General features: G+C 41.1%; 1 protein-coding gene across 3 annotated transcripts in view; it reads left to right on the forward strand.

Annotated features, from left to right (window-relative positions):
- The first annotated feature begins 20290 nt into the window (after positions 1 to 20290).
- The window catches only part of kremen1 (kringle containing transmembrane protein 1), a 65404-nt gene continuing 58793 nt past the window's right edge, over positions 20291 to 26901 (forward strand). For all 3 annotated transcript variants that reach the window (XM_039621148.1, XM_039621149.1, XM_039621150.1), the window contains exon 1: positions 20291 to 20658. In XM_039621148.1, the coding sequence (XP_039477082.1) occupies positions 20580 to 20658 (79 nt within the window). In that variant the 5' untranslated portion in view covers positions 20291 to 20579. The remainder of the gene's footprint in view (positions 20659 to 26901) is intronic.

Genomic DNA, 26901 nt, shown 5'->3' on the forward strand with positions numbered 1-26901 from the left:
GATGAAAGTAGAGGTTTTTCATCTCAGTGGGGGCCTGTTCTAACCCTCAGTGTTTACACTCGCTTAACATCTCAATAACCCGCCGTAATTAGTTCAATCATATTCAAACACAAGTAAATGCTAATGCACTCTGTGCAAGCTTGTTGCTTTCACGTGGGACTTTTCCCATTTCTCAGATCTGCTCTACATCCCTAGATTATGAGGAAAGACTTCTGAAGTGGCTTTTGGATGAGGCTTTTGTTTTGGGTGTGCTTTTTGTTTCATGTCAACTGCAGCTTTGCAGGTGTGCTTTGTCCCTTAACTTCTAATGCCTCATAGCTGAACAGCACCTTCTGATGTTCTCCTAATTTTAAGGCGTAGGTTGAAATAAAGATTGATTTTGGGATTAAGGTGTTTGCCCAAACACAGAGTTTTGTCACTGGCAACGTGAACACTTTACGTTGAAGAGAAGATTTTGGAAAAGTCGTCTAATCCTAAGATGGATAAAAACAAAAGCTTTGCTTTTTATATTGCAGTTATACTATATTTTTACATTGTCTTTTTACAAACATGACAAAATCCTAAAACCAACAGGCAATTAAAAGACTAATTAAAAATCATCTTACCTTCAGTAATTAACTTGCATCTGTATGTAGCATATTAGCACTAACACAAAAGTTTGAGGTGAATTAGAAAGGGCTGTGATTTTGAAGGAACTATTCTTGTTTTTATGTAATATATGTAATATATTATTTTTATTAAAAGAATATATCAGAAATGTTGTAAATGCCAATACTGTGTAATGTTGTCTGTAGTTTCAGGCCTCTGTGAAGTAGTTGATTCTCAAATCTAAAGTCCCAGTTTTGTTTATCAGTTGTGTGCCGGTGCCTCCCACTTCTATTGCTATTCTGGTTGGAACCAGTTTGTGCTGTTTTATGGAGGGTGTAGAATACACAGTTGTATGAAGTGTTTTTTGGACAGTTTTCCACATGACATAACATCGCTTTTTTGTTTACAACATGAAGAGTATATACAGTATATGACTATATGCTTTCATATAACTATATATAAATATATAATGTTCTGTACAGTGGTGCCCCAAGTGCTCCGATTACCACAGGGACCACTGTTACCTTCACCCTCCACATCTTCTCCAGATCTTCTCTCAGTCCTTGGTATTTCTTGAGCTTTCTTGAGCAAAATAGTACAACATTGTGATATCTTGAGATATCACAATGCTGTACTTGAAAACACAAATGGTGGTTGCTGAAAACAGGCTACTGTGCACCTCTACAACAGGCTGATTGCCTGTGAGCCACAGCTGAACCCAGCATCTTTGTATATCAGACATTTGGCAGTTGGCAGTTACTGATTCAGTTTGCACAGTGAGATTCATTTTTACTTCCACATGAAGGCTTCATGTAAAGAAGCCCAAATGCCATCTTGGGAAAAGTTTTATAGTCAGATGAGACAAAGATTGAGCTTTTTGGTAACAATGACAAGAGATATGTTTGGAGGAGTAAGGTGAAGCCTCCAAACCTAAGATCAGTGTACCAGCTGCCAAGCAACTGTCTTGCTCTGGTGCTGTTTTGCTGCCAGTGGTAGTGATACATTGTGCAAAGGGTATGAAATAATGAAGTATTACCTTGAAATTCTTCAACTTCACCTCAAATCAGAGGCTAGATGGTTGAAATTTGGACACAATTTGGTGTTCTAGCAGGACAATCATCCCAAACACATATCAAAACTGATTTCAGAATGGATAAAACAGGCTAACCATAAGCTTCCCGAATGGCCTTTTGAAACCAGCTGACCCTATTGAAACCCTATTGAAAATTTGTAGATTATGCTTAAAAACAGTGTCTGTGCCAGGAAACCCTTTGTAGATTAGAGAAATTACCCCACAAAAATGAAAACCTGTTCAAAGAAATCATTAAAATCCAGAAATTACCATGAAATTTATGCCCTTGAAGAGTTTAAATGTCTGACCAAAACTACAAGTGGACAAATAAAATAACCTGAACCTAAAACTGAACCTGATTAATAAGTTATTGTCACTATTTATATTAGAAGTTAAAAAACAAAACAAAAAACAAGATATTTCAAAGTCACGCAACATTTTTGAATCAGCACACTGCTGGTGAACAGCTCCAGTGGTGGTCATTGTTAACTTTAGTTATTATGGATGATTTTATACTAAATGCAGTTTCTGATGTAATCCTCCCCATTTATCCAGACTTGACTCTGGCACTAGGAGTATAATGGGCGCTGTGGCTTGGCATTTATGTATGCATATAAGTAACATATATGCATACATAAATGCCAATAATCCATAGCACGGGTGTGGATAGATGAAAAATTGCAAATGTTACAGCATTGCAGCAAAAAAACAAACAAAGGGTAAACATGATGCTCATCAGACATTTTATGCATAAAAGAAACCCATCTTAAAACTATATTTTAATTTTACAAAACCAGATTAGTTTTTTTCATAAAAAATCCCCAATTTAATGCTTCTCATGAGCTAATTTCTTTGTTATTGAACGTTCTGAGTTTTGTTTTCAGCTAATTTAGTTTTGGCTTGATGTTCTTTTCCAATTTCCTCTGATTTGCTTCAGTGCTGTGGGTCTAAAGATTCTTAATAAATATCCACGACGTTAATTTACTGGGATCTTAAGCAATTTTACTATCTTATCAGAGCTGTGACTACTAGAATACCAAGAAGATGGAATCCATAGTGAAGCTGACTAAAATAGCCCAAAGCTGAACCGTTAGCTTTTGTATGGACTCAAAGAGATGAGTCTTCAAACGCAAACTACTCTGGACATTAACACTCAGTATAACTTTATCACTCGTAGACCAGCTGCTATAACCCCCCCACCCCCCAAATCATCTGTCATCAACATCTGAAGCTAAACTTCATCCCCTGTGGCACTATGAGCCACTCAGCAACCAGTGGCCGCTAGGACCCATGGCTCATTTTTCAGTGGAGTCAGTGCTTTTTATAATGGAGCACGTCATTCTCTCAGGCCACAGTAAAGGCAGATACCTCACTTTACTACACCACAGATGAGCGTAGCAGAGCAAAACAGAACCAGTATGCCCGATCCACCCTTACAGATGTTTGTCGTATGCTATGCCCAGCACAGGAAGCCATTAAAGAGCGAATCAATCAACGGGATCTGTGGAAACTGGGGGGGACAAACCTCCATGGAAAGCTTGTGGACGGGCACATTGCCAAGGGAGTGAGATGCACTACGCAGCTTGTACCAAATATAAATTCATTGCAGGCTCTTGGAAACATGTGTTTTATAAATACGAGAGCTGGGTGGAAGCGATTTCCTGATTTTTGAGGGATTCAAATGCAAAGCGGTGGAAGGCATCAACAAAAGAAAAGTGCGAGGAGAAAATAAATAAAGAATTGTTGGTGTTCACTTTCTATTTGCCCAGAGGGGAAAAAATTTCAAAGCTTATTCTCTTGCTAAGAAATCATTTTGGCGCTGATAATCCTCAAACAACATCCTGCTCCGATTTCTCTACTGAAAGAAATAGCAACCATTTTCAAAATAAACTTTTATGCTCAGATGTATTGTTCTCATGAATAAAGATGTGCGCCCTGGTATTTCTTCATGGTGTGCAAAGATGCAGTTGTTCTTTGTCCTGCCTGTTTGTTTATGAATAAGTTCAGCCCTTGCAGATATGAATTTGTTTGCCCTGTGACCAACTTCACTCCTTTCCCTATCTCTATTCACCAAGCTTGAAAAGTTGCCTGCACACTTTGTGATTTCTTTCCATCTGTGTTGATTAGATCCCACTTACAGCCACATGGTTTAATGTTGTGTGGTCTACTCAGACCCAAACTGAGAAAGACATCAGGTTTGTAAGTTTAGGTTGTTAGTTGTAAAAGAATGCAGTATTGCAATTAGTTTATGAGTTTAAATGAGGATTTGTGCAATACTATACTTTATCAATCTTTTCTAAGCATAGGCACACTCCAGATGACATCGAATATACAAATGGCTGCTGGACTCGTTGCTTTTCTTGTACCTGGGATCATTCTTCATGACTCTGCCACATGTTTGGGTTCCTTTTCAAGCTGAGTCAGATGATCTGATGGTTTGTGAGATGGATATTCTGCATGCTATGCTTTTCACAGTATATATTCATTCCAGGTTTCTTTTTTCCCCCATTTATATTTCTAAATCTGTGATTTATTGTCACGTGTCACTGCCAGGCATTAAAATACTGGCGTCAGTCCGGGGCAGAACCTTCAAGCTCTAGATATACAGTAATCTGTCAAAGGATAACTTTATCCCTATATGCCCAAGTCCCAGTATGTAAAGCTGAGTCAGTAATTCCCTGACTATAGATTTATGATAGCACCTGTCTGTTAGCACAGATCAAAATGTTTCAAAGTAAACTGTTCCAGCAGGCATGGGAATTCCCATCAAATCCAGCTCCAGAATCCCCCAGATCATCAAGAACTTTGTTCTTGCCATTAGAGATAAAGCTTTGCAATCCTCGCCAACCATTACACTTAATGATCTGCTTAAGTAGCCACGTTACGCCAAACCCAATTCCAAGAAGAAAGACAACTTCAAAAGGCACATATTCCTCCATGCTTGGTTTGTTTTTTCCTCCTTTTTTCTCGTTATCATGCGCTGTGGAACTTGTACGATACATAGATATGATAAAGAAAGAATTAAATGTCTGTTTTGTGCATGTGCATTTTTCCCCCTAAGGATTTTTGTGTGTGTCTCTGAGTGGGTGTGCACGTAGTCTGAAACCGTGTGAGTCGTAGTACAGAGACACCACACATGCACTGGAGATATCTTTCGAATGAAACCATGCCAGTAGAGACGCAGGCAAGCCTGGGCTGGTATCTTTTCTTGTTTTTTTTTTTACATTTACTGACATTAATCAAAAACATCTAAATATTCAATGCTTCAAGCACAAGTGCTTTTTCACTATCATTTAACCTGGTGCAACCAGCTTGACCGACTTCTATTGAGTCTACTGAGTGCATGAAATGATTCATTCACAATTGTTTATGCTCACTTTCAAGACACTGTCGCACTCTGTTTTGTATCTGTTTAGCCCACATTCAGAGGCCCTGGAGGCAGATATTGTTTACTGTCTAGGCGCACTTGCTTGTGATGTCTCTGGATGTTGTGCTCTGTTTGTGTCTGGATATACCTGCTTATGGATGTGCGATAAATATCACCGGGGCTTTGAAGGTCCTTTATTTTTCTCTTTGTCTCATTATGAATTCTTACTGCTGTGATTCACTATTTGCTCTCTCTTCCTCAGTGCGTCCAAACTCACAATGTCAAAGATCTCATAAGTATTCATGTCCCTGTCCTCTCTCAGGCTGTCACTAATTGAGAAAACACAGCAGCCACAGCATTATCAGGTTAGCTTCTTGTTATTCATATTTATATACAGGAAGATGACTTTCTCTTTTGTTTTGGTCCTGATATTCAGACACGCTTCTGAACTGCTGAAAAACAATTTTGATGCAGAAATACATTGTCATCAGCATGCTGCACTACTCTAATCTATGTCTATAAACCTTAAGAATTCAGTACTCGCATTTTTTTATTCACACATAACTTTGAGGATTGAAAGAGAATTAATTAAAAACTTTAAACTGCAAAGCTGAAAGAATTATTTAATTATTTTTTTAATCAGTTAATTGTTTCCTTTAGGCAAAAAATGGCAGACTTTGCCTAGTTCCCCAGTTTATCAAATACATTCTTTGTCTCATCAGAACACTATTAAATTTTTTTTTACTATATTCTCATGAAATAATTACTTTTTAAAATTTTATTTATTACTTTTTCACAGAAAAGAATAACAAAACACTTATTGCCTATTTTGAACAGAATATTTATCAATGCAATGTCTTAATTTTCTGTGGGTTTTTTTTTTTTTGCATTATGCACCATATATTCATATATTGCCCTAGATAAAGGTATTCTATATCAAGCTTACCAAACACTCCACATTTTATGTGGCAAATTGTACACTCGCCAGAGGCTTTGTTAGTTACACCTTTCTAGGTGTCGAACCCTCTTTTGGCTTTTGAACCCATAATAGTATCACAGGGTTCCTGCAGATTTGTTGGCTACACATCCAACATACAAATTTCACATTCAACCACATCCTAAAGGTGCTCTGTTGAGACCTGGTTACCACTGAGGCCATTTGAGCAGCGATCACTTGAGCTTCGTAACATGTCTCAGTAACCTGCAGTCTTGGGCAGATGAGTAGAGTGTGGACATAAATGGATGGATATGGTCAGCAACAATAGTCAGGTAGTCTGTGGCATTTAAATGATGCTCAGTTGGCACTGAGTGGCTCAAAGTGTGCCAAGAAAATATCCCCCACACAGTTACACCGCCACCACCGCTGATACAACAAACATTGGATCAATAATTTCATGATGGCTGCACCAAATTTTTCACCCTTCCATTTTTTCATGTTGGAGCCAAAATCGAGACTCATCAAACCAGACGATGTTTTCCTGATCTTCTGTTGTCCAGTTTTGGTAAGTCCATGTGATTTGTAATCTAAGTTTCCTGTTCTCAGCTGATAGACATGCCACTCGGTGTGGTCTTCTGTTGCTGGAGCTGATCTACTTCAGTGCTCTGATGGGTTGTGCATTCCAAGATGCTTTTCTGCATACTTTGGTTGTAATGAGTAATTATTTGAGTTACTGTTGCCATCCTGTCAGCTCCAAACAGTGTGAGCATCCCTATCTCTGACATTAAGAAGGTAGAAAGCTACCACTTATTGGATATGTTCTCCTACTTTGACCTCCATAAATCCTAGAGACAGTTCTGCTGCAAATTTCTAACAGATCAACAGTTTCTGAAAAAACTGTTGATCTGTTAGTTAAACAGATAAACAGTTTTTTCAGAAAATGTTGATGTCAGACAACAACTGATGTCAGTTGTTGTCTGACATCAACAACTATGTATGTTCACAACTACTGAAATCACCTTACTTCCCCATTCTGATGCTGGGTGTAAATGTCTACAAGCCTAAATGCACTAAGTTGCTACTGTGTGACTGGCTGATTACATATGGGTGTTAAAGAGCAGTTGAGTAGGTGTACCTAACAAAGTGGCCGGTGAGCCTACGTGTCTCTCTACATAGAATCTGAAGAGAAATTTATTTAAAATGAGCTTTTAAGGAAATGTTTGATATTTTGGGAAATGGGTTTATTTTATTTTTTCCCCCTTGCGATTTAAATTAAAGAGAATTGGTTCCACATTTTTTTTCCAGTAAATATGTTGCTGGAGCCAGCAGCTGGCTAACTTAGCGCATAGATTGAAGCCAGAAAGGAAACACAGTAAAAAAAAACAACAAACGATTAATATGAAAAACCACTGTATTCCGGAGTTTACTGGATGTACTTTATGATCATTTCTTAGAGCTTCAAGCAGCAGGACCTCCAAATCTATTAGTCCTGACTACAACTCAGTTTCACTTTGCAAGCAAGGATTTGACATGCTTTGTGAACTGACTGTTCATGGATTGCATGTAAGAAAGTCGTTTCGTTTCATTTTGTGACTACGATGTAATGGGAGACCAACCAAACAACAGCACAACATGGCATATTAACAGTGACCATGCCGGGGTCGGGTTGGCCTTGTTTATATGCTGAAGCCATAAACCTGTAAACATACATTTGTCTTTGCACTCTGAAACCTGTAACGGGGCTCATGAGTTTTGTCATTGTAGTTATGTGACTCTACAGACCTTTGTTTTTGTTTTCCCATGGCCATAAAGTGTTTAGTTGTGGAGATTAAATGTGACGTCAAGACCCTTGCCATCATCCTTTTGTGCAGCTTGTGTAAACACTGTAGCCATACCATGTTTTGGAACCTCAAAGTGTGTTTCTCAGAAGTTTACATTATGCATATGGTGGACTATGTTGCCTTGTTTGCATACCCTGCTTAGGTGACATGAAAAACCTATCCATCACAGCATGTTTACAATTGTCCCTCAATATATGCCACAAAGGTAAACTGCTGGAACTGTTTGTGCTCAAAATGAGGATTTGAATTAATGCTGATTCAGTCCTGGTGACCACTTTTTGAAATCCTTTGAAGAATCTTCCATAAGTCTACAAAGAAACCAGAATTAAAGGGGGATCTTGGATAATTCAGTTTTTTCTGTTTCATCATAACAAAATTTCTACTATTTCTTTGTAGACTTTTAGGTGTCACATGAACAGTCCCAATGATAAAATGTGTTTTGTTGTTTAGAAGCTAAATTTGAGCTTTGGTGCCATGGCTTTGGACCCGTATGCTCCATAAGTTCTTGAGATAAATAAGAGATATCGCAGATATGCTCAGTTTTCCATTAGCTTCTCTTCCTCAGTGTCTTCCTGTGAGTCAGATTTTCTGTCACTGTCAGCCCACAATAAAGATGTATCACAAACGAATGCTCTGATTAGGGACTTTATAGCAGGAAGTCCGGAATGATTGGCCAACAAGCTTCTGGCTCTTTCCCTAGTCTATGATGAGTTGGAGGATTGATTATAATGACAACCGTGATGTCCTTATCTACACTGTTTTTATCATTTATCCTAATCAGTAAGAGTGTAACAATTCTCCAAATCCACTGTTTATTTCATACTACTTCCTTTAATTTCGACAGAGGACATAAATAAGAAAACATTCTTCTTCTTCTTCTTCCTAGTGGTTTATATCCCGCGACGCAGGGTCCGCTATCTTGCATGCCTTCCTCCACTTCTTCCTATCAAGGGCGTCTTCTGGTGTAACATTCACAGCCTTCATATCATCCTTGATTCGGTCCATCCAGCGCTTTTTTGGTCTTCCTTGCGGCCTGTTTCCCTCCAGATCTAATTGCTGGGCTGTCTTTGCGATGGAATTTTTATCGCTACGGACAACATGGCCATACCATCGGAGCCTCGCCTCTCGCATCTTGTCTGTGATCGGTGTCACTCCCCATTGTTTCCTGACATCATCGTTCCTCGCTCGGTCAAGTCATGTGAGACCCAGAGGCCACCTCAGCATCTTCATCTCCATGGTGTGAAGAGCTTGTTCATGTTTGGTCGTTGCTGGCCATCACTCTGACCCGTAGAGTGCCACTGGGTGCACAATCGACTTATAGACTTTCGCCTTAAGATAGATTGGCATTCTCTTGTCACATAAGACTCCACTCACCTGATGCCACTTCATCCACGCTGTGTTGACACGGAGTCTGGCGTCTGGTAGGGTTTCGCAGTCTGAGGTGACAAGGGACCCGAGGTACTTGAATTGGGCCACTTTAGTCAGCGGCTCGCCGTCGATAGTGATGGCACTGTTGGTCTGGGGGCCGCATTCAAGGTACTCAGTCTTCTTGATGTTCAGGCACATGCCGTTTTCAGAGAGCCGGTCTTTCCATGCTTGTGTTTGGGTTTGCAGGGCTAGGCAGTTTTCTGTTTCTGATAGGCACACATCATCTGCATACAGGAGGCTCCATGGATGTGGTGATTGCAGATCAGCTGTCGCGGTGTCCATACACAGAGTGAACAGCAGGGGCGAGAGGGCCGAGCCCTAGTGGACGCCAATGGTAATCGGGAAGGCTGGTGATGTTCCCGCTGAACATCGGACCTCGCTTGTGACATTAGGGTAGAGCAGCTGAGTCCATTTCACATAAGCTTCCGGGGCACCATGAGTTCGTAATGATCGCCAAATAAGCTTGTGGGGGACCCTGTCGAATGCCTTTTCCAGATCCAGGAAGACCATGTGCACCGTCTTGTTCTTTTCCCGGTGCTTTTCCATCAGCAAACGGGCCGCGTGTATGGCATCGATAGTTCCACAGCCCTTAACAAAGCCGCATTGATTCGGGGTGATTGTGACCAGTTGACGGATCCGATTTTCCAGGACATGTTCGAAGATCTTCATTGCATGGCAGAGTAGACGAATTGGTCGATAGTTGGTGCACTCTGTGACGTCTCCCTCGCCTTTCCAGATGGGCACTGTGATGCTCGATGTCCAAGCTCGGGGGGCTTGGTCTTCGACCGTGATATGGTTGAAGAGTGCCGCAAGGTATGTTGTACCGCGGTCGCCCATCATCTTCCAGATTTCAGCTGGGATGTCGTCTGGTCCTGTGGCTTTTCCGTTTTTCATTTTCTTCAACGCGTTTTGGACTTCGGCAGTGGTGATTGGTGTGACAGGCCCTGCGACTGGGTCCGCGGGCTGGATAGGTGGATGTGTAAATTCTTCATTGCTGATTCCAGCGAAATAATCTGACCAGCGCTGAAGGATGTCTCGGGGGTCTCGCAGAACCTGCCCGTCGGCTCCCTTGATTTGGACAACATGGTTCGTATCAAAGTCCTGCTTCGCGCGGTGGCGGGCTTTGGCAAGTCGGTAGATGTTATTGGCCCCCTCTGGGGTTTGGAGCTGGTCATAAAGATCTCGGTAGTGTCGTCTTTTCGCGAAGGCCACTGCCCTCTTTGCTGCCGATTTCAGCGAGCGATATTGGGTGAGATCTTCATGCGCTCGCGATCGCCACCAAGTCTTATAGGCCAGCTTCTTCGCTTTTATTGCTTTTTGTACCTCCTCATTCCACCACCAGACCTGTTTCTCAATGTATTTTCTGCCTGGTTTTGTTGAACCAACGGTATCCTCCGCAATGTTGTGAATGCGCTCCGCCGCTTCAGTCCACATCTTCTCAGCAGGTTGGTCAGTGTTTACTGCAAGTGAGAGGAGCATAGTTGTCAGTTTCTCCTTGTGCTCCTTCGCCTTCCACCATTTGAATCGTTTTGGTCCTGTCTGGCATCTGGGCAGCTTTGGCTTGACAATCTTCGTATCCATGACAAGTAGGGGGGCTGGGGGGCCACGGATTCATATGGAATTACTTTGGTGTCCGTGACCTGTTTGAGGTCTCACCGCCGAACCATCCAATAGTCGATCTGAGTTGCATGTCCGCCGCTGGTCTAGGTGGCTAGGTGCGATGGCCGCTTTTTAAAGAATGTGTTGGTAACGGCCAGATTGTGCGCCGCCGCAAAATTGAGGATATGTATTCCGTCGTCGTTCCTCACGCCGAGGCCTTGTCCCCCATGGCACTGTGGATAGCCGCCCCTGTTCGATCCCACGTGGCTGTTCAGATCGCCTCCGATTAGAATGTGTTCATCCGGGGCAATGGTCCGTATGATCCTTTCCAACTTGTCCCAAAATTCATTTTTCGTTTCATCGCTGCATCCAGTCTGTGGTGCATAGCAGGTCACAACATTAACGTCAGCTGTTCCTAGTTCAATTCTGATAGACATTAATCGATCAGATGTTTGCTCAATCTTATACGGGGATTGGAGCAGGTGTTTGCTGAGTGCGATGGCCACTCCATTCCTAGTGGCTCTCTCTCCGCAGTAGAAGAGCTTATATCCCTCTCCAATCTCCGCAGCTTTGCTTTCGGTCCATTTGCATTCTTGAACACAGGCTATGTCGATGTTCCGCTTCTTGAGTACCTGGGCCAGCTCTCGGCTGCGTCCAGTCAGAGTTCCAATGTTGATTGTTCCAAATCGTAGATGAGCTGGCTTCTTTTGGTTGAAGTTTCTGGCTGGCATGTCTATAAGATGCGACAAAAACTTTATACTTTAACCGACGTGTCGCACCGCCTGTCGTCAAAGACCATCACCGTTGGCCAAGTTCCAGAGGATCTTGTTTCCAGCCGACACCGCGAGGAGGTGGTGATTGGATTTTGCCGGCCAATAAGAAAACATTAGCAGGAAAAAAAATAAAGTTTCGTCTTAGAATTGTTACACCTCTGCTAATCTGCATAACCCGGAAAGACTGAATCGTAGTCTTCCAGTCACTGAAGAACGTATTAAGAACTCTGTAACCAAATGCACTTACTTTCCCCTTAATATATTAAAGATTTCAAATGTAAATAGGCGACATATAAGTTATAAACCATATTTAGTCAGTAAGTTATCTAAGTGTAGTTTAAAACTTCAAAGCTTTTTTTTAAAGGAGACATATGATGCTTCTGTCTAATAAAAATAATTAGTTATGCATATATATATGTGTGTGTGTGTGTGTGTGTGTGTGTGTGTGTGTGTGTGTTATGGTTTAACACAGGGTTTTGTTTTTTTTTACATACTTGGGTCTAATTTACTGTATGTCACAGAAGCTCCACCCACCTGTGCTTGACAACCTTCTATTTACGAGCAGCACCCACTCAGATCAAATTTAACTTAAAGGGAGAAGTGCTAAATTGGCTTGTTTCAGACAGCGGATTCAACAATGAGAAAGATTAATCATAACATTCAAGACAGTTAGCAATCTCTCCCAGGAGTGGACGTCCCTACAAATTCACAGAAATGTCAGACCATTCAATGCTCATAGAAACTGCAAAAAACCCAGAGCTACATCTCAGAGTCTACGGGCCTCACTTAGCATGTTAATTGTTAAAATTCATGACAGTATAATTAGAAAAATACTGAGCAAGAATGGCTTCTTTGGAAGGGTTGCCAGGAGAAAGCCTCTTGAAGGGTATTTCAGTATGGCTTAGATTTGCAAAGTTGCATCTAAACAAACCACAAGACTTCTGGAACAATTTCCTTTGGACAGACGAGACCACGGAGATGTTTGGCTGTAAATGCAAAAAGCCACATTTGGTGGAAACCAAGCAGCATATCAACACAAACTCCTCATGCCAACTATTAAGCACATACACCTCACATTCAGCAACCGGCGGAAAAACTGAAATAACAACTAGATTTTCCTAAAATCCAATAGAGAGACTTTTTTTTTTCTCTCTTTTATGTCTGTGCTTGATTATGGTGATGTGATTTATATGCATGTGTCCTCACAGTGCTTACACATGCTGAATTCTGTCTGTCATGGAGCACTGAGATTCATTACAATCCTTAAAGCTCTTACTGACCACTTTTGTTGCATGTTCGGATTAGGTGGTCTGTTTTTCATGTCTTTGACTCGACCACTGATATATTGTTATTTATAAGGCTGCTTTTGATTTGTCCCCATCTCACTAATGGAGTTACATTCATCAAAAAAGTGTGGGAAATTATTGTCATAAAGTAGATTAATTCCTTCTGTCCCAAAGGTTCACACTGAATTTGGTAAAAGACCATTAAAATCTGCAGCTCCTTCCTCCTGGAATCAGCTCCAGAATCAACTAAAACTTAAGGAATTGGTCTCATTTAATGAATTTAAAGCATTTTAAATTATTGTATGCAGTTACTTTAGGCTGCAAATGTTTCACCTGAATATTATTACCTTTGTTTCTGACATTAAACAGTTACTGGGGTATTCATTTTTTATGGTTTTTTTGTACTTGGTATATTGATTAGGATATGTGCGCGCGCGTGTGTGTGTGTGTGTGTGTGTGTGTGTGTATAATTGATTGGACTGCTTTCTTTCTTTGCTAAGACACTCCTCTAAAAAATAGTTTAATCTTAAGTCTTATTGTTTTCCTTGTTAAATATCGGTTAAATAAAATAAATTCGAAAAAAATAACACGTAGTGGTGGTGGTGGACCTGGGAATCATTCAGTCATTGTGTCAACCATGAATACTCTGTCCACCAGTGTATAGAGTATTCTAGAGTCAAATGTGTGTTTGACCTCTAAACATGAACTGAAACTGGGTCATGCAACATGACAATGCTTCCAAGCACAGCAGCAAATCTACAACAGAATGGCTGAAAAAGAAAAGGTGAGGCAATGGCCCAGTCAAAGTCCAGACCGGCAGGACTGCAAGAGAGCTGTGCATAAACAAATGTCTGCACACCTCAATTAAACTGAAACAACATTGAAGAGAGGGTCAAAATTTACTTCAAGTTATTGCTGCTAAATGTGGATCTACAAGCTGGTTAATCATGAGGCGTACTTAATTTTTCATACACTGCATCTGTGTTACAGAGTAACATATCAACTGTTGTTGTTCATCTCAGTGTGTATTTACCTAATTTTAACACTTAGTAAGGCCCAGATAATTTTTTATTGTTTCCTGATGTACAAAACCTTAGAAATAAAACTAAATTGAACTGACAGAGAGTGTAGCTCATTTTTATACAGCAATAAGGTGATTTTATGTTTGAGTTTACAACTCATTCTGATAGCCACCAGAAACCAAAACGTTGGTTGGTTTATGCTTTAAATAAAAAAATCTGCTTTGAAGATATCATTTCATTGGTTCAGTTTTAGTGTGTTAATCCAGTAATAAACAAAACAATGTTTTAGAGGATTGTTTTTTTGGTTTGTCTAACTCATAGATTTTCATTTATGTCTGTTGTACTTTAATAGGCTGTATGTAATACAAATTTGTGGCTTGGTAGAGCTCTACTCTCAGCAATTAAAAATATTTTTACTGTTTTTTTAAAGAATTATTTTTCTGCTGTTACTCTGCACCACTGCTGTTGTTGCCACCCTTTCCCCAGTAAATTGTCTTGCATCACCAAATAAATCCATCACTTTTTATGGGATTTCCGAAAAAAGGAATGATCACTTATGCAGGAACCAGGGTCTGGTTTACAAGAGTTGAAATGCTTTAGGTTTGGTTTTTGGTTTGGTTATAAAAGTTTCTGAGGCCTCCAGTGTGTTTGCCCAGTGAGCCTGATGGACAAGGTGCAAGAAACATGAATGGTGTGCATTCATTGTGCCTAAAAAACGAGTCCTGGGTTACGGCGTTACCAGGTCATTTTCTTTTTGTGTTCGGAGTTTATCCACTGAGGGAGGGGCAGCCTCCCTGAGCAAAACAAGTGGCCTGGTCTGATGAGTTTCCATTTCACTGCAACATTTGCATGATGGGATCCAAATTTAGTATAAACAACATGAAAGAATGGATATATCCTGCTTTGCATCAACAGTTTAGGCTGCTGGTGACGTAATTGCGTGGAGAATATTTTGAACTCCATAGTACCAAATGAGTATTGTTTAACCAGCAAAGTCATAGTGTACCCGTACTCTGATGGTGGCTAACAGCAGGATAATTCATCATGTCAAAGACCTCAAACTAGTTTTTTGAACATGATGAGTTCACTGTACTCAAATGGCAACAGTCAAAAGTTCTCAGTCCAACAGAGCACCTTTGTGATGTGGTGGAACCAGAAATTCACATTATGGATATGCAGGCAAAAAAAATCTGCAGCAACTGCCACAACATGCTGTCATGTTGGAATGGACCAAAATGTCAGAGGAACGTTTCCAGCACCTTGTTGAATCTATGCCATGAATAATTAAGGCAGTTCTGAAGGCAAAAGGGGGTCCAACCCAGTTCTAGCAATGTGTACCTAATATAGTGGCTGATGAATGTATAACTGATTATTTGTGGTTGGGTTGGCTGAGGAGCTCAGGAGGTAAAACAGGTGATCTGTTAATTGGAAGGTTTGTATTTCAGTCCCTGGCTGTGCCGGTCTGCGTGCCAAAGTATTCTTGGGTGAGATGATGAACCCCAAGTTGCCCTCAGATGCAGACAGAAAAGAACTTAATAAAAAATGCTTTTATGAATGTGTGAATGAGTTGAAAGTTGAAAAGTGCTATATAAGAATGAGTCTATTAACCCAAATTATAAAAATGAAATAAATGAATATAATTTAATTTGTATGTTATGTTAAAGAAACCTGCTCCGTCTTTCTTTCTCTGCTTCTGTGACTGTTTTTTTTTCCTTCTCTTTTTGTCTCCTTTTAAAGCAGATATAGCTGAAAGATGTTACAATAAACATTCCAGAGGGTGTCACCCACCCGGAGACTAATTAGAGACCTGGGAGGCTGAGCAAGATGGATGACTGCTGTGTGTGTCAGTGAAGAGAGGCGGAGGAGGAGGGGCCGCGCTGCTACAGCGGCTGATGGTTATATGCAGGTGGCTGGATATAAACAGTGGCTTTTATCTTGGCTTTGAACACGGGTAAGCTCAGGGGCCTGTACAGGTGTGTACGCAGGGCATGAGAGTTGAGAGAAGATGGTGGTTGGGGAGTCGTTACTGGTTCAGAAAAGGCCAGAGGCAGTCATTTGTCAAAGAGAGCCCACTTTGGCGGATCTTTGCTGGGGTCATAGAGTGCCGCAGTAATGTGTGTTGTGTTGTGTGTGTGCAACCACTAATGATGTGGATCATATAGACACTGATGTGGCCGTGTGGGGAGGGGGTGTTGGCCAGGTCGCACAGACTTCAAACAACAACCAGATGCTTTGGTTGAGTAATCGCATTGACTCACTGTGTCCCCCATAGGACTAGACAAAAGGAGTTGTGCGTCAATGTGTGTGCCAGGGTGTTTTGTTTTTAATTAGTGTAATGAGCCAGGCGATGGCAGAGATTATTTTGGCACTGAGGAGAATGATCCCGACAGCAAACAGTGACTCAGTGTTGATGTCAAAGAGGGAGAAAAAATATCTTTCTTCTTGTCACGTTGCTGCCAAAAAGAAAAAAACGGAGGAGTTTTTGTTCATAAGGGTGCGAGACGCACGTCCCAGTTCTCCTTAATTTTAGCCTCAGAAGTGTTGCCTGTCCCTGCTGGGATGTGCTAGTTTTTAAGATTAATCCATCAAATTACATTCGAGTTTTCTTTCTTTGGAGATAGCTTTAGTTATGGATATACAGATAGTTCAGGTATTCTTGTGATTTTTTCTGACGTGGGTGTTGAAAAAAGTCCTATTGCAACAATAATGAGTGGTCCAAGGAATAATAATATAAATCACTCTGGTTAGTGTCCCCTGGAACCATTTTCAACTGTCTCGGATCATTTTTATTCCTGATAATTCCTTTTAGTGATAGTCTTGATTATTTTGGTAATAGCCTCATCTGATCATCTTTAAATGGTCTCAACACCCAAGAAACAATCCAAAGATACAAATACAGACCAGTGATTTTTGTTATTACTAATGTGATTGGTTGAATTACAATTATGGTAATCAAAATAATCCATCCATTCACTTCCGCTTATCCTTTTCAGGGTAACGGGGGTGCTGGAGCCTTAGGGCGAGAGGCGGGGTACACCCTGGACAGGTCGCCAGGCTGTCGCAGGGCTTACACATAGACAGAGACAACCATTCGCGCTCACACCTATGGGTCCAATTAACCTAACCCCACTAACTGTATGTCTTTGGACTGTGGGAGGAAGCTGGAGTACCAGGAGAGAACCCATACAAACACGAGGAGAACATGCAAACTCCACACAGAAAGACCCCGGCCTGATGGTGGAATTGAACTCAGGACCTTCTTCCTGTGAGGCAACAGTGCTTAACCACTGTGGCACCGTGCTACTCACCAGCTCAAGAAATCCAAAATCTGCATGGGCTGATACCACTACACTTGTGAAAAGGGGTTTGTGACCCAGGGGCTCTATATAATATGGCTCTCTGAAATGCCAAGAGCAAAAGCCTAGATGGAGAAATAATGTTCAACTACAAAAGAAATAAATGCAACATTAAGATTTAGGGCTAGGCACTCATGTTTACCCAGGAGAGAACAAGGACATGACATAGTCTTGGCCCCGAATTTGTGAATTCAAAGCATCTTGGCCAACTTCTTATTCAGCTATGCATAACTTCGCATTGGCAGGCAGGTCAGGGATGCTGAAGTACTTTCTAATACATCTCAGTGGATTATTCTTGCTGTGACCTCCAGCCCCCCATCTTGTATAACTCAACAGTCAGGACACATAGCAGGGTGAGGGGCTCTGCTGCGGCCACCCATGCTAAAAATCCACACACGTGATACTGGAAGAAATGTACCTAAAGGAAAACAGTCAGAATTTCTAAAGGACAAAATGCCAAAAATATGGATGATAATTAAATAAATAAGTGTGATTGAGATGTGCGGAAGTGCCAGCTTTTTTCTGAAGACGGCAAAAAGGGAGAACAGAATTACAGTAACTCCAGCAGACCACAAGGAATGTGGCCGGGCAGCGTGTACAGACAAGCCCAGCATGCGATCAGACATACGCACTCACACGCACGCGCACACACACACACAGAAACAAAGAAGACAAAGGACGCCTTGCTACTTAAACTGCACAGCATCTCAGACTGATAGCGCCAATTCACATTCATTTTCACATGGACAGGATGTTTTCTTTTATCCCACTGGCACGAAATCTGTTTGTGTGAAGATAAACACATAACACACCATATTTAAAATAATAAACACAATTTTGTTCGCATATTTGCAGGAAAAAAATTTTATGGCCTTACTGGCATTCCAAAGAAATTGGCACTAATTAATCATAAAATGGGATCTGATATTTATCTAAGCCCTAAATTATAAATAAACACTATCTGGCTGAACTGACAGCACAAAAACAGCTGTCATGTCTTTAAGGACGTTTGGAGTAATAACAATAAAAGCCAGAGGAAGATGTTAGTGAACCTGGTCATGTGTTTCAGTTAAGAAGATGAGACTGGGTTGGAAATGCGAGTTGCAGAGGTGATTATAAGTAAATCCATAACAAATCTGAACTTCTCAAGCAAGAGGAGATAGAGAGAAACAGAAACTGCATAATGACATATAACTGCACAATTTCAGGGCAGCAGTAAGTTCATGAAAGGTTTGATGATGCAACAATTTAAAGGAAATAAACAGATGAATAGTTGCAAAGAAGAAAAAATGTGTTTTTTAAGGCCCAAGTGAGAGTCCTGGCATTACCCCAGTTGAAATGGTGTGGTCAGAAGAGGGCTGTTCAGTCTAGACATCCAACAAATCTTAATGAACTGTAACAGTTTCACGAGGAATGGTCCAAAATTCCTCCTCAGAAACTGCTATAGGAAATTCTAAATGGAGGCTGGTGCTGATAAAGGCTCCACAGGTTTGAAGGGTATTGAAAAGCTACAAACTTTTCTGTCCTACAATGTTTACTCCTTTCAGATTTTGATTCTAACGACATTCAAAATCAATTACACAAGGATATAGATGAATGTAATAGTACATTAATTAGTCAGAAGATAGCTACACATTTTGTTTATTGACTGGAATAATTAAGACTATAAAGTAGCAGACATGTACAGTACTTGAGTTCGACTGTCAGAGGTGAATATTTTAGGTTTGGATATAATATTCCGTGCATATCTCAGACTAAAAGCTGGCTCTTCTACAATAATGCAATTCAAACAAACAAACAAAAGTCACAGTCATAGCAAACGTCCAACATAGTTAAATTATAAGAACTTCCTTTCTCCGAAACAGTCCCGGTCTTTGAATTTAAAACAAGTTAAGCTTTTACCAGCAAGTATCTCAAGGCCACACAGTCGCATTTGTCCAAAGGGCACACGTCATGCTAGATTACTTTCCCAGAGCACCCCTTCTCAACCCAGTCGGTTTTGGCCAAATAAATGTTGGGCTTTTTTCCCCCCCTTTCAACATGGCGGGATCATACAGGATATTCTATTTTTAGTCTAACGGGCTGCTGCTTTGGCTTGAAAGCGTGTTCTCACTGCTTCATGGTGATTGTTGTTAAACACGTGAGGGTGCTGTTTCTCACATGAGGTCAGGCTGACTGACTGTAATGTAATAATAAAGGGCCGAGAAGTGCTCACAGTGGGCTTGTACACTCAGTGCACCTGTTTCTATTAGTGAATAGGGCAGGACAAGCTTCGGTGGAGATATGCAAAAGAGGAACCGTAGAATTAGGATCTGACTTTCCGATTTTAGATTGTGGTAGTTGTGTTTTCTTTACGAACAATTAAAGATTTTCACATGAACTCAGATAAATATATAAATAAATATAGGCCTTAAATGTTTTGTGATTTGTGAAGTTTTTTTTAAACAGAAATTCCGCCGCAGGAGCCAAAAAAATTAACTTCTTCCAAAAAATACTTAACAAGTTTCCCCAGCTTCATTCGTCCAGTTAATCTCGTTTGTGTTAAGATGTGAGACTATACTAAACTATGCCTTTACTCACTTTTCAACCTTTCCACACTTTTGACCATATTTTCTTATATTAGAAGGATGTTTGGCCTCTCCTTGTCTTTTGTTTGTTATTTTTAGACTCCATCATAAAAACAGACAAAATAATATTTCAGAATGGTTATAATGTGTTTCTTATAGTCTTATAGCATGTTTTCCAATAACTGCCCTGCTTTATGGTAGTATTGAGCCCCAGCTGTGCTTCATTGTCGTTTTGATGGTATTGGATACTGATTTATGATATTGTTTTAGTTTAGCTGTAATATTAAACTTGGTTTGCGGTCAGTTGTGCTTATTATGCTTTGCTGGGATTTGATTTTTAACTTTGCGGACCTGCTGTTCATTGCACCACAGAGACCACCTTTAAAACCCCATCGCGCCACCCTCTCTCTCTCCCTCCTCCTCTTTTCTTTCTGCTGCTTCCCCAGTGCTGCAGGTTGAATCCATTGCCCCTATTTCCTGTCACATGGGTTGGAAATAGGATCCCTGTTTTCTACTATCTGGTCTCGTCGTAGTGGTGTCAGTGTAGTAGTAGCTGTAGGACCTGCCTTGAAGTTCAGGGACTTTTTAACACCGGCCAAAGCGCGACTCCTGCACAGACACAGACAGCCAAGCAGCAAGTCAGCCAACCAGTCAGTCAGTCGGTCCAGCAGCCCGCCGGTCTGCGCACCCGTCCGTCAGGCTGCACTTCACCTGAGAGCGAATTCAGACTCTTTAATCACACGATGGATTCCTGGACCGTCACCTCTGCTCTGCTTCTCGCTGGCTTTATTTCTTCGGCGGCTTTTAATGATTTCGACACCGGTAAGTCAAACTTTTCTTCTCGCCTTTTCCTCGCAACGAGTTTGCGTCTCCAAAGTTCCTCTTTTGCGCGACGCACAAGCGCTTCTCCTCTTTAAAAAGAAAAAAACAAACAAACAGCACAAGTCGCACTAAAAAGTGCAGCAGTCCTAAATATTATCATGATACTCTTGGTATTTGTTTCGCTATCCCACATCTTGCAGTTAGCAGTAACTTCATTCATAGTTAATCGCCTTGGTAAAAATCCCACTACGGCATTGTTTCCCAAACGGCATGAGGTATTTAATTGACAGGTTTACAGTTTCCCTCCGAGCAGCCAAAGCTCGCAGGGAAATTGTTTTGATTTTTCGGCTGCAGGGAGGAGAGTGGTGCTCTGGAGTGAAGTGTCTGGTCTGACGATCACGCGTCACTTCCACACGTACTAAGATAAACACTTGTGCTCCTAACTGTAAGGTGTCCGGGATACATTCGTACCATGACGTTTACGGACCACAGGTCGCCTTTATTATGTTATTTTACAGAAATTGTTTTAATGCAATCAGGGAAACGGCGAGTTTCCCTGATTACATTAAAATAAGACAAACCTGCAGCTGTCACACGATCCACTTTCCAACACATCCGGCTCTATTTTTATTTACCTATTCTGCATCAGCCCCTCATAGCTCAGCGGATACATTTGAACTTATTGCATTTTCAGCTTTTCTTGCAGAAATAAAACATTTTTCATTCCCAACATCATGTCGCCAGAGGAGGCCTGCGCACTGCTGGCTGTTTAATTGAACCGTGCAAACACGGGTTCTCCCCGGAATGAACTTGAAACCGTCCGCTAAGTCATCTGATATCACCCGTTTAATTTGCCATCAAGTTCAGATTAATACGCAAAGGGTACGCTTGCGTCTCTCTGCTGCACTTCAAAGTAACAGCCGGATCCCCAGTGAGAGCCGCCTTCTCTGAGACTATTTTGTTTGAATGTGAATATCTAATAATGATGACCGCACTAACCAGCTTCTCCTTGCTGTAATTTGTGCCGCGTTTCATGTCGAAGCAGCAAATCCTCATGCTTTCCTTTTTAATTTTTTTGTCTCTTAATTATACCCTTGGATTTCAAATTAGAGGGTCCACCATCTGGGCTAGTGCGTAAGTACTCCCATGTGTACCTATGTATTAACAAAGTATTTAAAGCAATGGTATTCCCCCTCATAACACAGGGGAGAAGAAAAGGCCAAGTTTATGTTTAGTTTGTCAGCTGTGCCATATTTACTGTAAAGTAAAACAATAATTTAATGTCTCTACAAGAAGTCAGTCTCTTGTTGTAAATGATAGAAATGACTCAGGCTGTCTTTGCTGGTTGAAGGTTAAATACCCTCAATTTGACTGGACTGTGAGGTCAAACTGAATGTTAAAGCCAGCAGCATCTAAAGGAGAAATGCACTGTACAAGCCCTTCTATGTCTTTCAAAGTAATGAGAGCTGAGGAAGATGGGCTCTGTGGTGCAGGCAGAGCTGAGCTGCACTGAACGGTTCCATTCAGTGTTTGGATATTTGGATGAAAAGAATCAAGGGAACATCTGTAATGTTATTAAGCAACAAATAAGGGTCTGGGCAAATATGAATTTTTCAGCAGAGCGGCATTTTCCTTTACCCGCTGAAGTTATTACCTGCAGCAGCTTATTAATGTCGTCCAGAAAGCCAGCTGCTGGTGCTGCTGCCGCCTTCGTGAGACAGCACCTTAAACAGTTACACTTGAAATGCTTTCTCTGTCCTTGTGGACTGCAGCTTTGGATCAAGCAGAAGTGTATTAGCAGCAAAGTGTTCTTCATCTCCTGCTGAGTGGTAATCACGCACTTGGTGCTGTGCACACATGCAAACATGCACCTAAGTGCAAATGTATCTAAGGGTTAGAGATGGCATGGTGGTTGTAGCGGTGGAGCAGTTAAGTACCATTATGCAACATATAATATGACAGTGTGCTCTTCTTCCATACAGCACACTTAACACTCCCACTATAGAGTGATAGTTAACCACAGACCCTTATCTTTATAAAGAAGCTTTATAAAAGAAACTCATTTAGACTCCTACATGCTGTTGTGCCCGACTGCATCCTGCTGTTGTTTTCTTGGCAGCTGCTTACAAATGTACACACAAGTAGAAGCTGAAGTCTGTCAGAGCTGTCAAGATGAAGTGTAATTGAGTTGGTCTATAAGCCAGTAATGATCTAGCTCATGGCACTGTTGTCTTAAACAAGCTCAAGCTGGTGAATCATGGCAGATTTATGATCTTCATGTTTCTGGTAACCAGGACTGTCTCTACTAGTAGGTGGAAGATGGGTGACCACTGGTGAAACTTAGTCCTTTGTTTATGTAACAAGTTCACACAGTTCATACAGCTTTTTAATTAATTTTCAAGTATTGACATTACAGTAAGGTGGTTTCCCTTTTAAAGCTTTCAAATCTGGGTGAGCGAGTCCTTTTTTGTCTCAGTACATGCTGGTGTAGCTCATAGGTATTTGGTCAGTTTGATCAGAAGATCATTAGCACTCTCACATCTGTCTATGAGGCGTCAGTGTGAGGTTGATGAACTTAGTTTGCAAGACTGAACACAAATGTAACAAAATTGTATAAAACAGCAGCTTTAAAGTTCACTAATTATTTACAGTTTTGTTATTTCTCTTCAGAAATTGAAGCGTAAAAAGACGACTTCATGTCTTTGTTGATGCACTTGTTTTGGGCCATGGCCAGTAGTTTCCTGGAGTTTTTGTTAAAACCGATTTAAGAGGCCTGTATGGGTGTGCATTAAATACTAAACTCATCCATTTTGCTTTTTAATTGAATAAACAATGACTATATGGAATGTTTATGAGCTTGCTTTATGGGTAATGGCAGCCATCTTTTATCACCTTTGGACAGAGTCAGTCAACCTGTTGCCAAAGACAAGGGATTGTACGGGTATGTGTTAATTTTAAGAGATCCATCCATCCTTCCATTGACCTCATATAACCCCAGTTCACCACTTCACTCTCAGACTGAGGGTTTAGCTGTAGTCCTACAATATTTAAAATTAGAATGGGAGGCAGAGCCTTCAGCTTTCAGGCCCCTCTTCTGTGGAACCAGCTCCCAGTTTGGATTCTGGAGGTACACACTTACACTCTCTATTTTTATGATTTGGCTTAAAACTTTCCTTTTTGGCAAAGGATAAAGTTAAGGATGTATCAGGTGACCCTGAATTCTCCTTTAGTTATGCTGCAGGAGGGCTAGGCTGCTGGGAGTTGAAGAGGGAAGAGAGTGAAGCGTGCTTCTTCTTCACTCACTATGTTTTTATGCACAAGTTGCATTTAAATATGAGTTATTATTAATCGCTTGCTTTCTTCCACAGCATGCCTTTTTTCCTGTCTTCCTCCCCTCACTTCCAACTGGTGAAGGCCTCCTCTCCCCAAGCCTGGCTCTGACAGGGGTTTCTTCCTGTTAAAAGGGAGGTTTTCTTTCCCACTGTCACCAAGTGCTTGCTCTCAGGGGGGCATCACATTGTTGGGGTTTTCTCTGTTCTATTGTAGGTCTTCACCTTTCAATATAAAGCACTTTGAGGAAACTCTTATTGTGATTTGGCGCTATTGAATTGAATTGAATCATCCCTTCCTTCCTTCCTTCCTTCCTTCCTTCCTTCCTTCCTTCCTTCCTTCCTTCCTTCTTTCCTTCCTTCCTTCCTTAAACACTTATCTTACTTTTATTAGGGTCACCATGGACTGGAATCTCAGCTATCATTAGGCCAGAGGGAGAATATACCCAGTAGAGTTCTCCAGTCCATCGTTGGGCTAATATAGAGATACACTTAGCCACACACTCTCCCATTCACATGCAGAGAAAGTTGTAAATCACCAATTATCCTAAACTGCCTTTAAATGATGCGAGGAAACCTGTGCAGGTGAAGACTCCATCTAGAAAGGCCAGGAGGTTTCAAACCAAGAACCTTACTGGTGCGCTTGCTCTGCCACCCAATTTAAAGAGTGACATGGCAACATATTAGAAACACTTGCGCTCCATGATCCCCCTTTTCAGTGTCATAATAAGTAGTCTTACCTTTGTTTGTACCTGAGTATTTGACCAGTCAAGCATTTATTTGTTGGGCTGGTATTCAGTTTTAATTTTTTGGGATTTAGGTTTCTAAGAAAAACTCAACTTTAGCAGTGGTTGGCATGCTTTAGTTTATCACACTATTGCACACTTACAGACTTTATCATTAGATTTAGCAGATAAAGAGAATTTGTGTTGCTTTCGAACATTATATCTGTGATCATTTTACTTGTAAACATAGCGAAGTACATGCATCGTTCATAAGTCTGTTTATGATCTTTTGACATATGAATTCCTCTTGACTGCATATATATTTCTTCTGTTTGCTATTTATTGCTGCTGTCTTACTATTTATATTTTACTCCTGCACAGTTGGTGTGGAGCACCCATCATTTCACTGTACATGTACAATGACAGTAAACTGGTATTGTATTGTATTGTATTCTATTCTATAGTTGACATTGCACTTACAGAAGCTTAAAGAAACAGGCAGCAGAGAGCTATGACTCTGATGACTCTGATTACAAAAAAGTCTAAATATGTAGAAAGTTTGGAGAAAATGGCCACACTGTTAATGAAATCTGTGACCTTAGTAAAAAGTTAACCTATGAGTTTATGATCTTCAGTTTTAAGTTTTAGTCCATATAAAACGATGCCTGTATTTTAAATTACAGTCCTAATAAGAGTAAAATAGATAATATTGCAGGATATGTTTTAGGGTGTGGCTGTTGTGACTGACAAGTCACTGCTGCATGAGTGTGCAGTTTCCTCAAATTCTTTGTCAAATCCGCCCCAGCTCATGTCCGGATGTTTTAACACCAGCAGTTGTGTGTATACAGTCTGTGCATTGTATATGAGGAGTTTTAACCTGTGTGTCGTTTGATTTTGTTCTTTGCAACTTTAATGAAAACACTTAGCTTTGGGTGTGTCAAGCTGAAACTTGAAAAGGGCAAGCTGTGGCATTTTGGCAATATGGTATGCACTCTCATTATGTGATCACAGAAGACAGAGCTGTCAGAAATAAGCCCTGATGAAAAAAACATCAGGTTAATATCAGGCTGTGCTCGACCAGCTGAATCTTGGCCTGATCGAAGGCAGTCTGAGGTGCCTTATGGGATTGCTTTTTTCTGCACTTTTTGCCATGTCTCTTATTAGCTAGACATGCATGAAATAATGCTATGTGGTAAGATTTGTCAAGCTGGTGATGTAGCCTATCAAATGAGCTTGCTGTGTATCCAGTCATGCTAACATATTTATTTCAGGGTTTTTTTGCTTCTTTTTTAAACTTTACTCAACGTGGGCGTCTGAAGACCAGAAATGAAATAAATTGATGGTTGGATGAATGACCACGTGTTGTGAGTTCTCTTTGTAGCCTGACTTGCGTATAAGCTGCTGCATAAACTGGCAACCCTCTGTTGCATCTGGCAACCCTCTTTCTTTCCTGCTCAGTGTCTGATCGCTATCCAGCAGGGCATGATGTTGGCCTGGACTCTGTCCGATTCATCGCCCTTGACTACAGACAGAACCGAGTGTCTTGCAGTGCAGCAGGCGAGGAAAAACTGGTTCATAAGACTGTACAGAGGTGGTAGCTTCATTTTGGCAACTGTTATGCAGCTTCTGTCTTCACTGGGTTGTTGTGTGATTGATAGGAGTTATTTTCAGATGTTTGGCTTAATGTCAAGTTAGTGTGAATTGCCTGTGTGTGTTTGTGCTTGTCTAACCTCACCCCTCTGTGAAAAACAGGGGAACATGGCAGAGGCACATACCTTAGAGTTTAGGGCTAGAAATAACAATTAACTTTGCCATGATCCAGTAGTGAAACCTGTGACAGTTTGGCTGTTAAAGTACATTCAGTTCAAGGGTGTCAAACTCATTTTAGTTCTTGGGCGACATAGAATCCAATGTGATTCAAGTACGCTGGATGAGTTAAACCTATGCATCCTTATTGATCCTCTTATCGATTCGCATTGGCTCCCCTTTGACGGCCATCACCTACACTAAGCAGCATATAAAAGACATTACATTTGGGTGGGGCGATCGTGGCTCAAGAGTTGGGAGTTCGCCTTGTAATCGGAAGGTTGCAGGTTCGAGCCCCGGCTCGGACAGTCTCGGTCGTTGTGTCCTTGGGCAAGACACTTCACCCGTTGCCTACTGGTGGTGGTCAGAGGGCCCGGTGGCGC

This window comes from Oreochromis aureus, linkage group 12, assembly GCF_013358895.1.
Source record: "Oreochromis aureus strain Israel breed Guangdong linkage group 12, ZZ_aureus, whole genome shotgun sequence".
Taxonomy (NCBI): domain Eukaryota; kingdom Metazoa; phylum Chordata; class Actinopteri; order Cichliformes; family Cichlidae; genus Oreochromis; species Oreochromis aureus.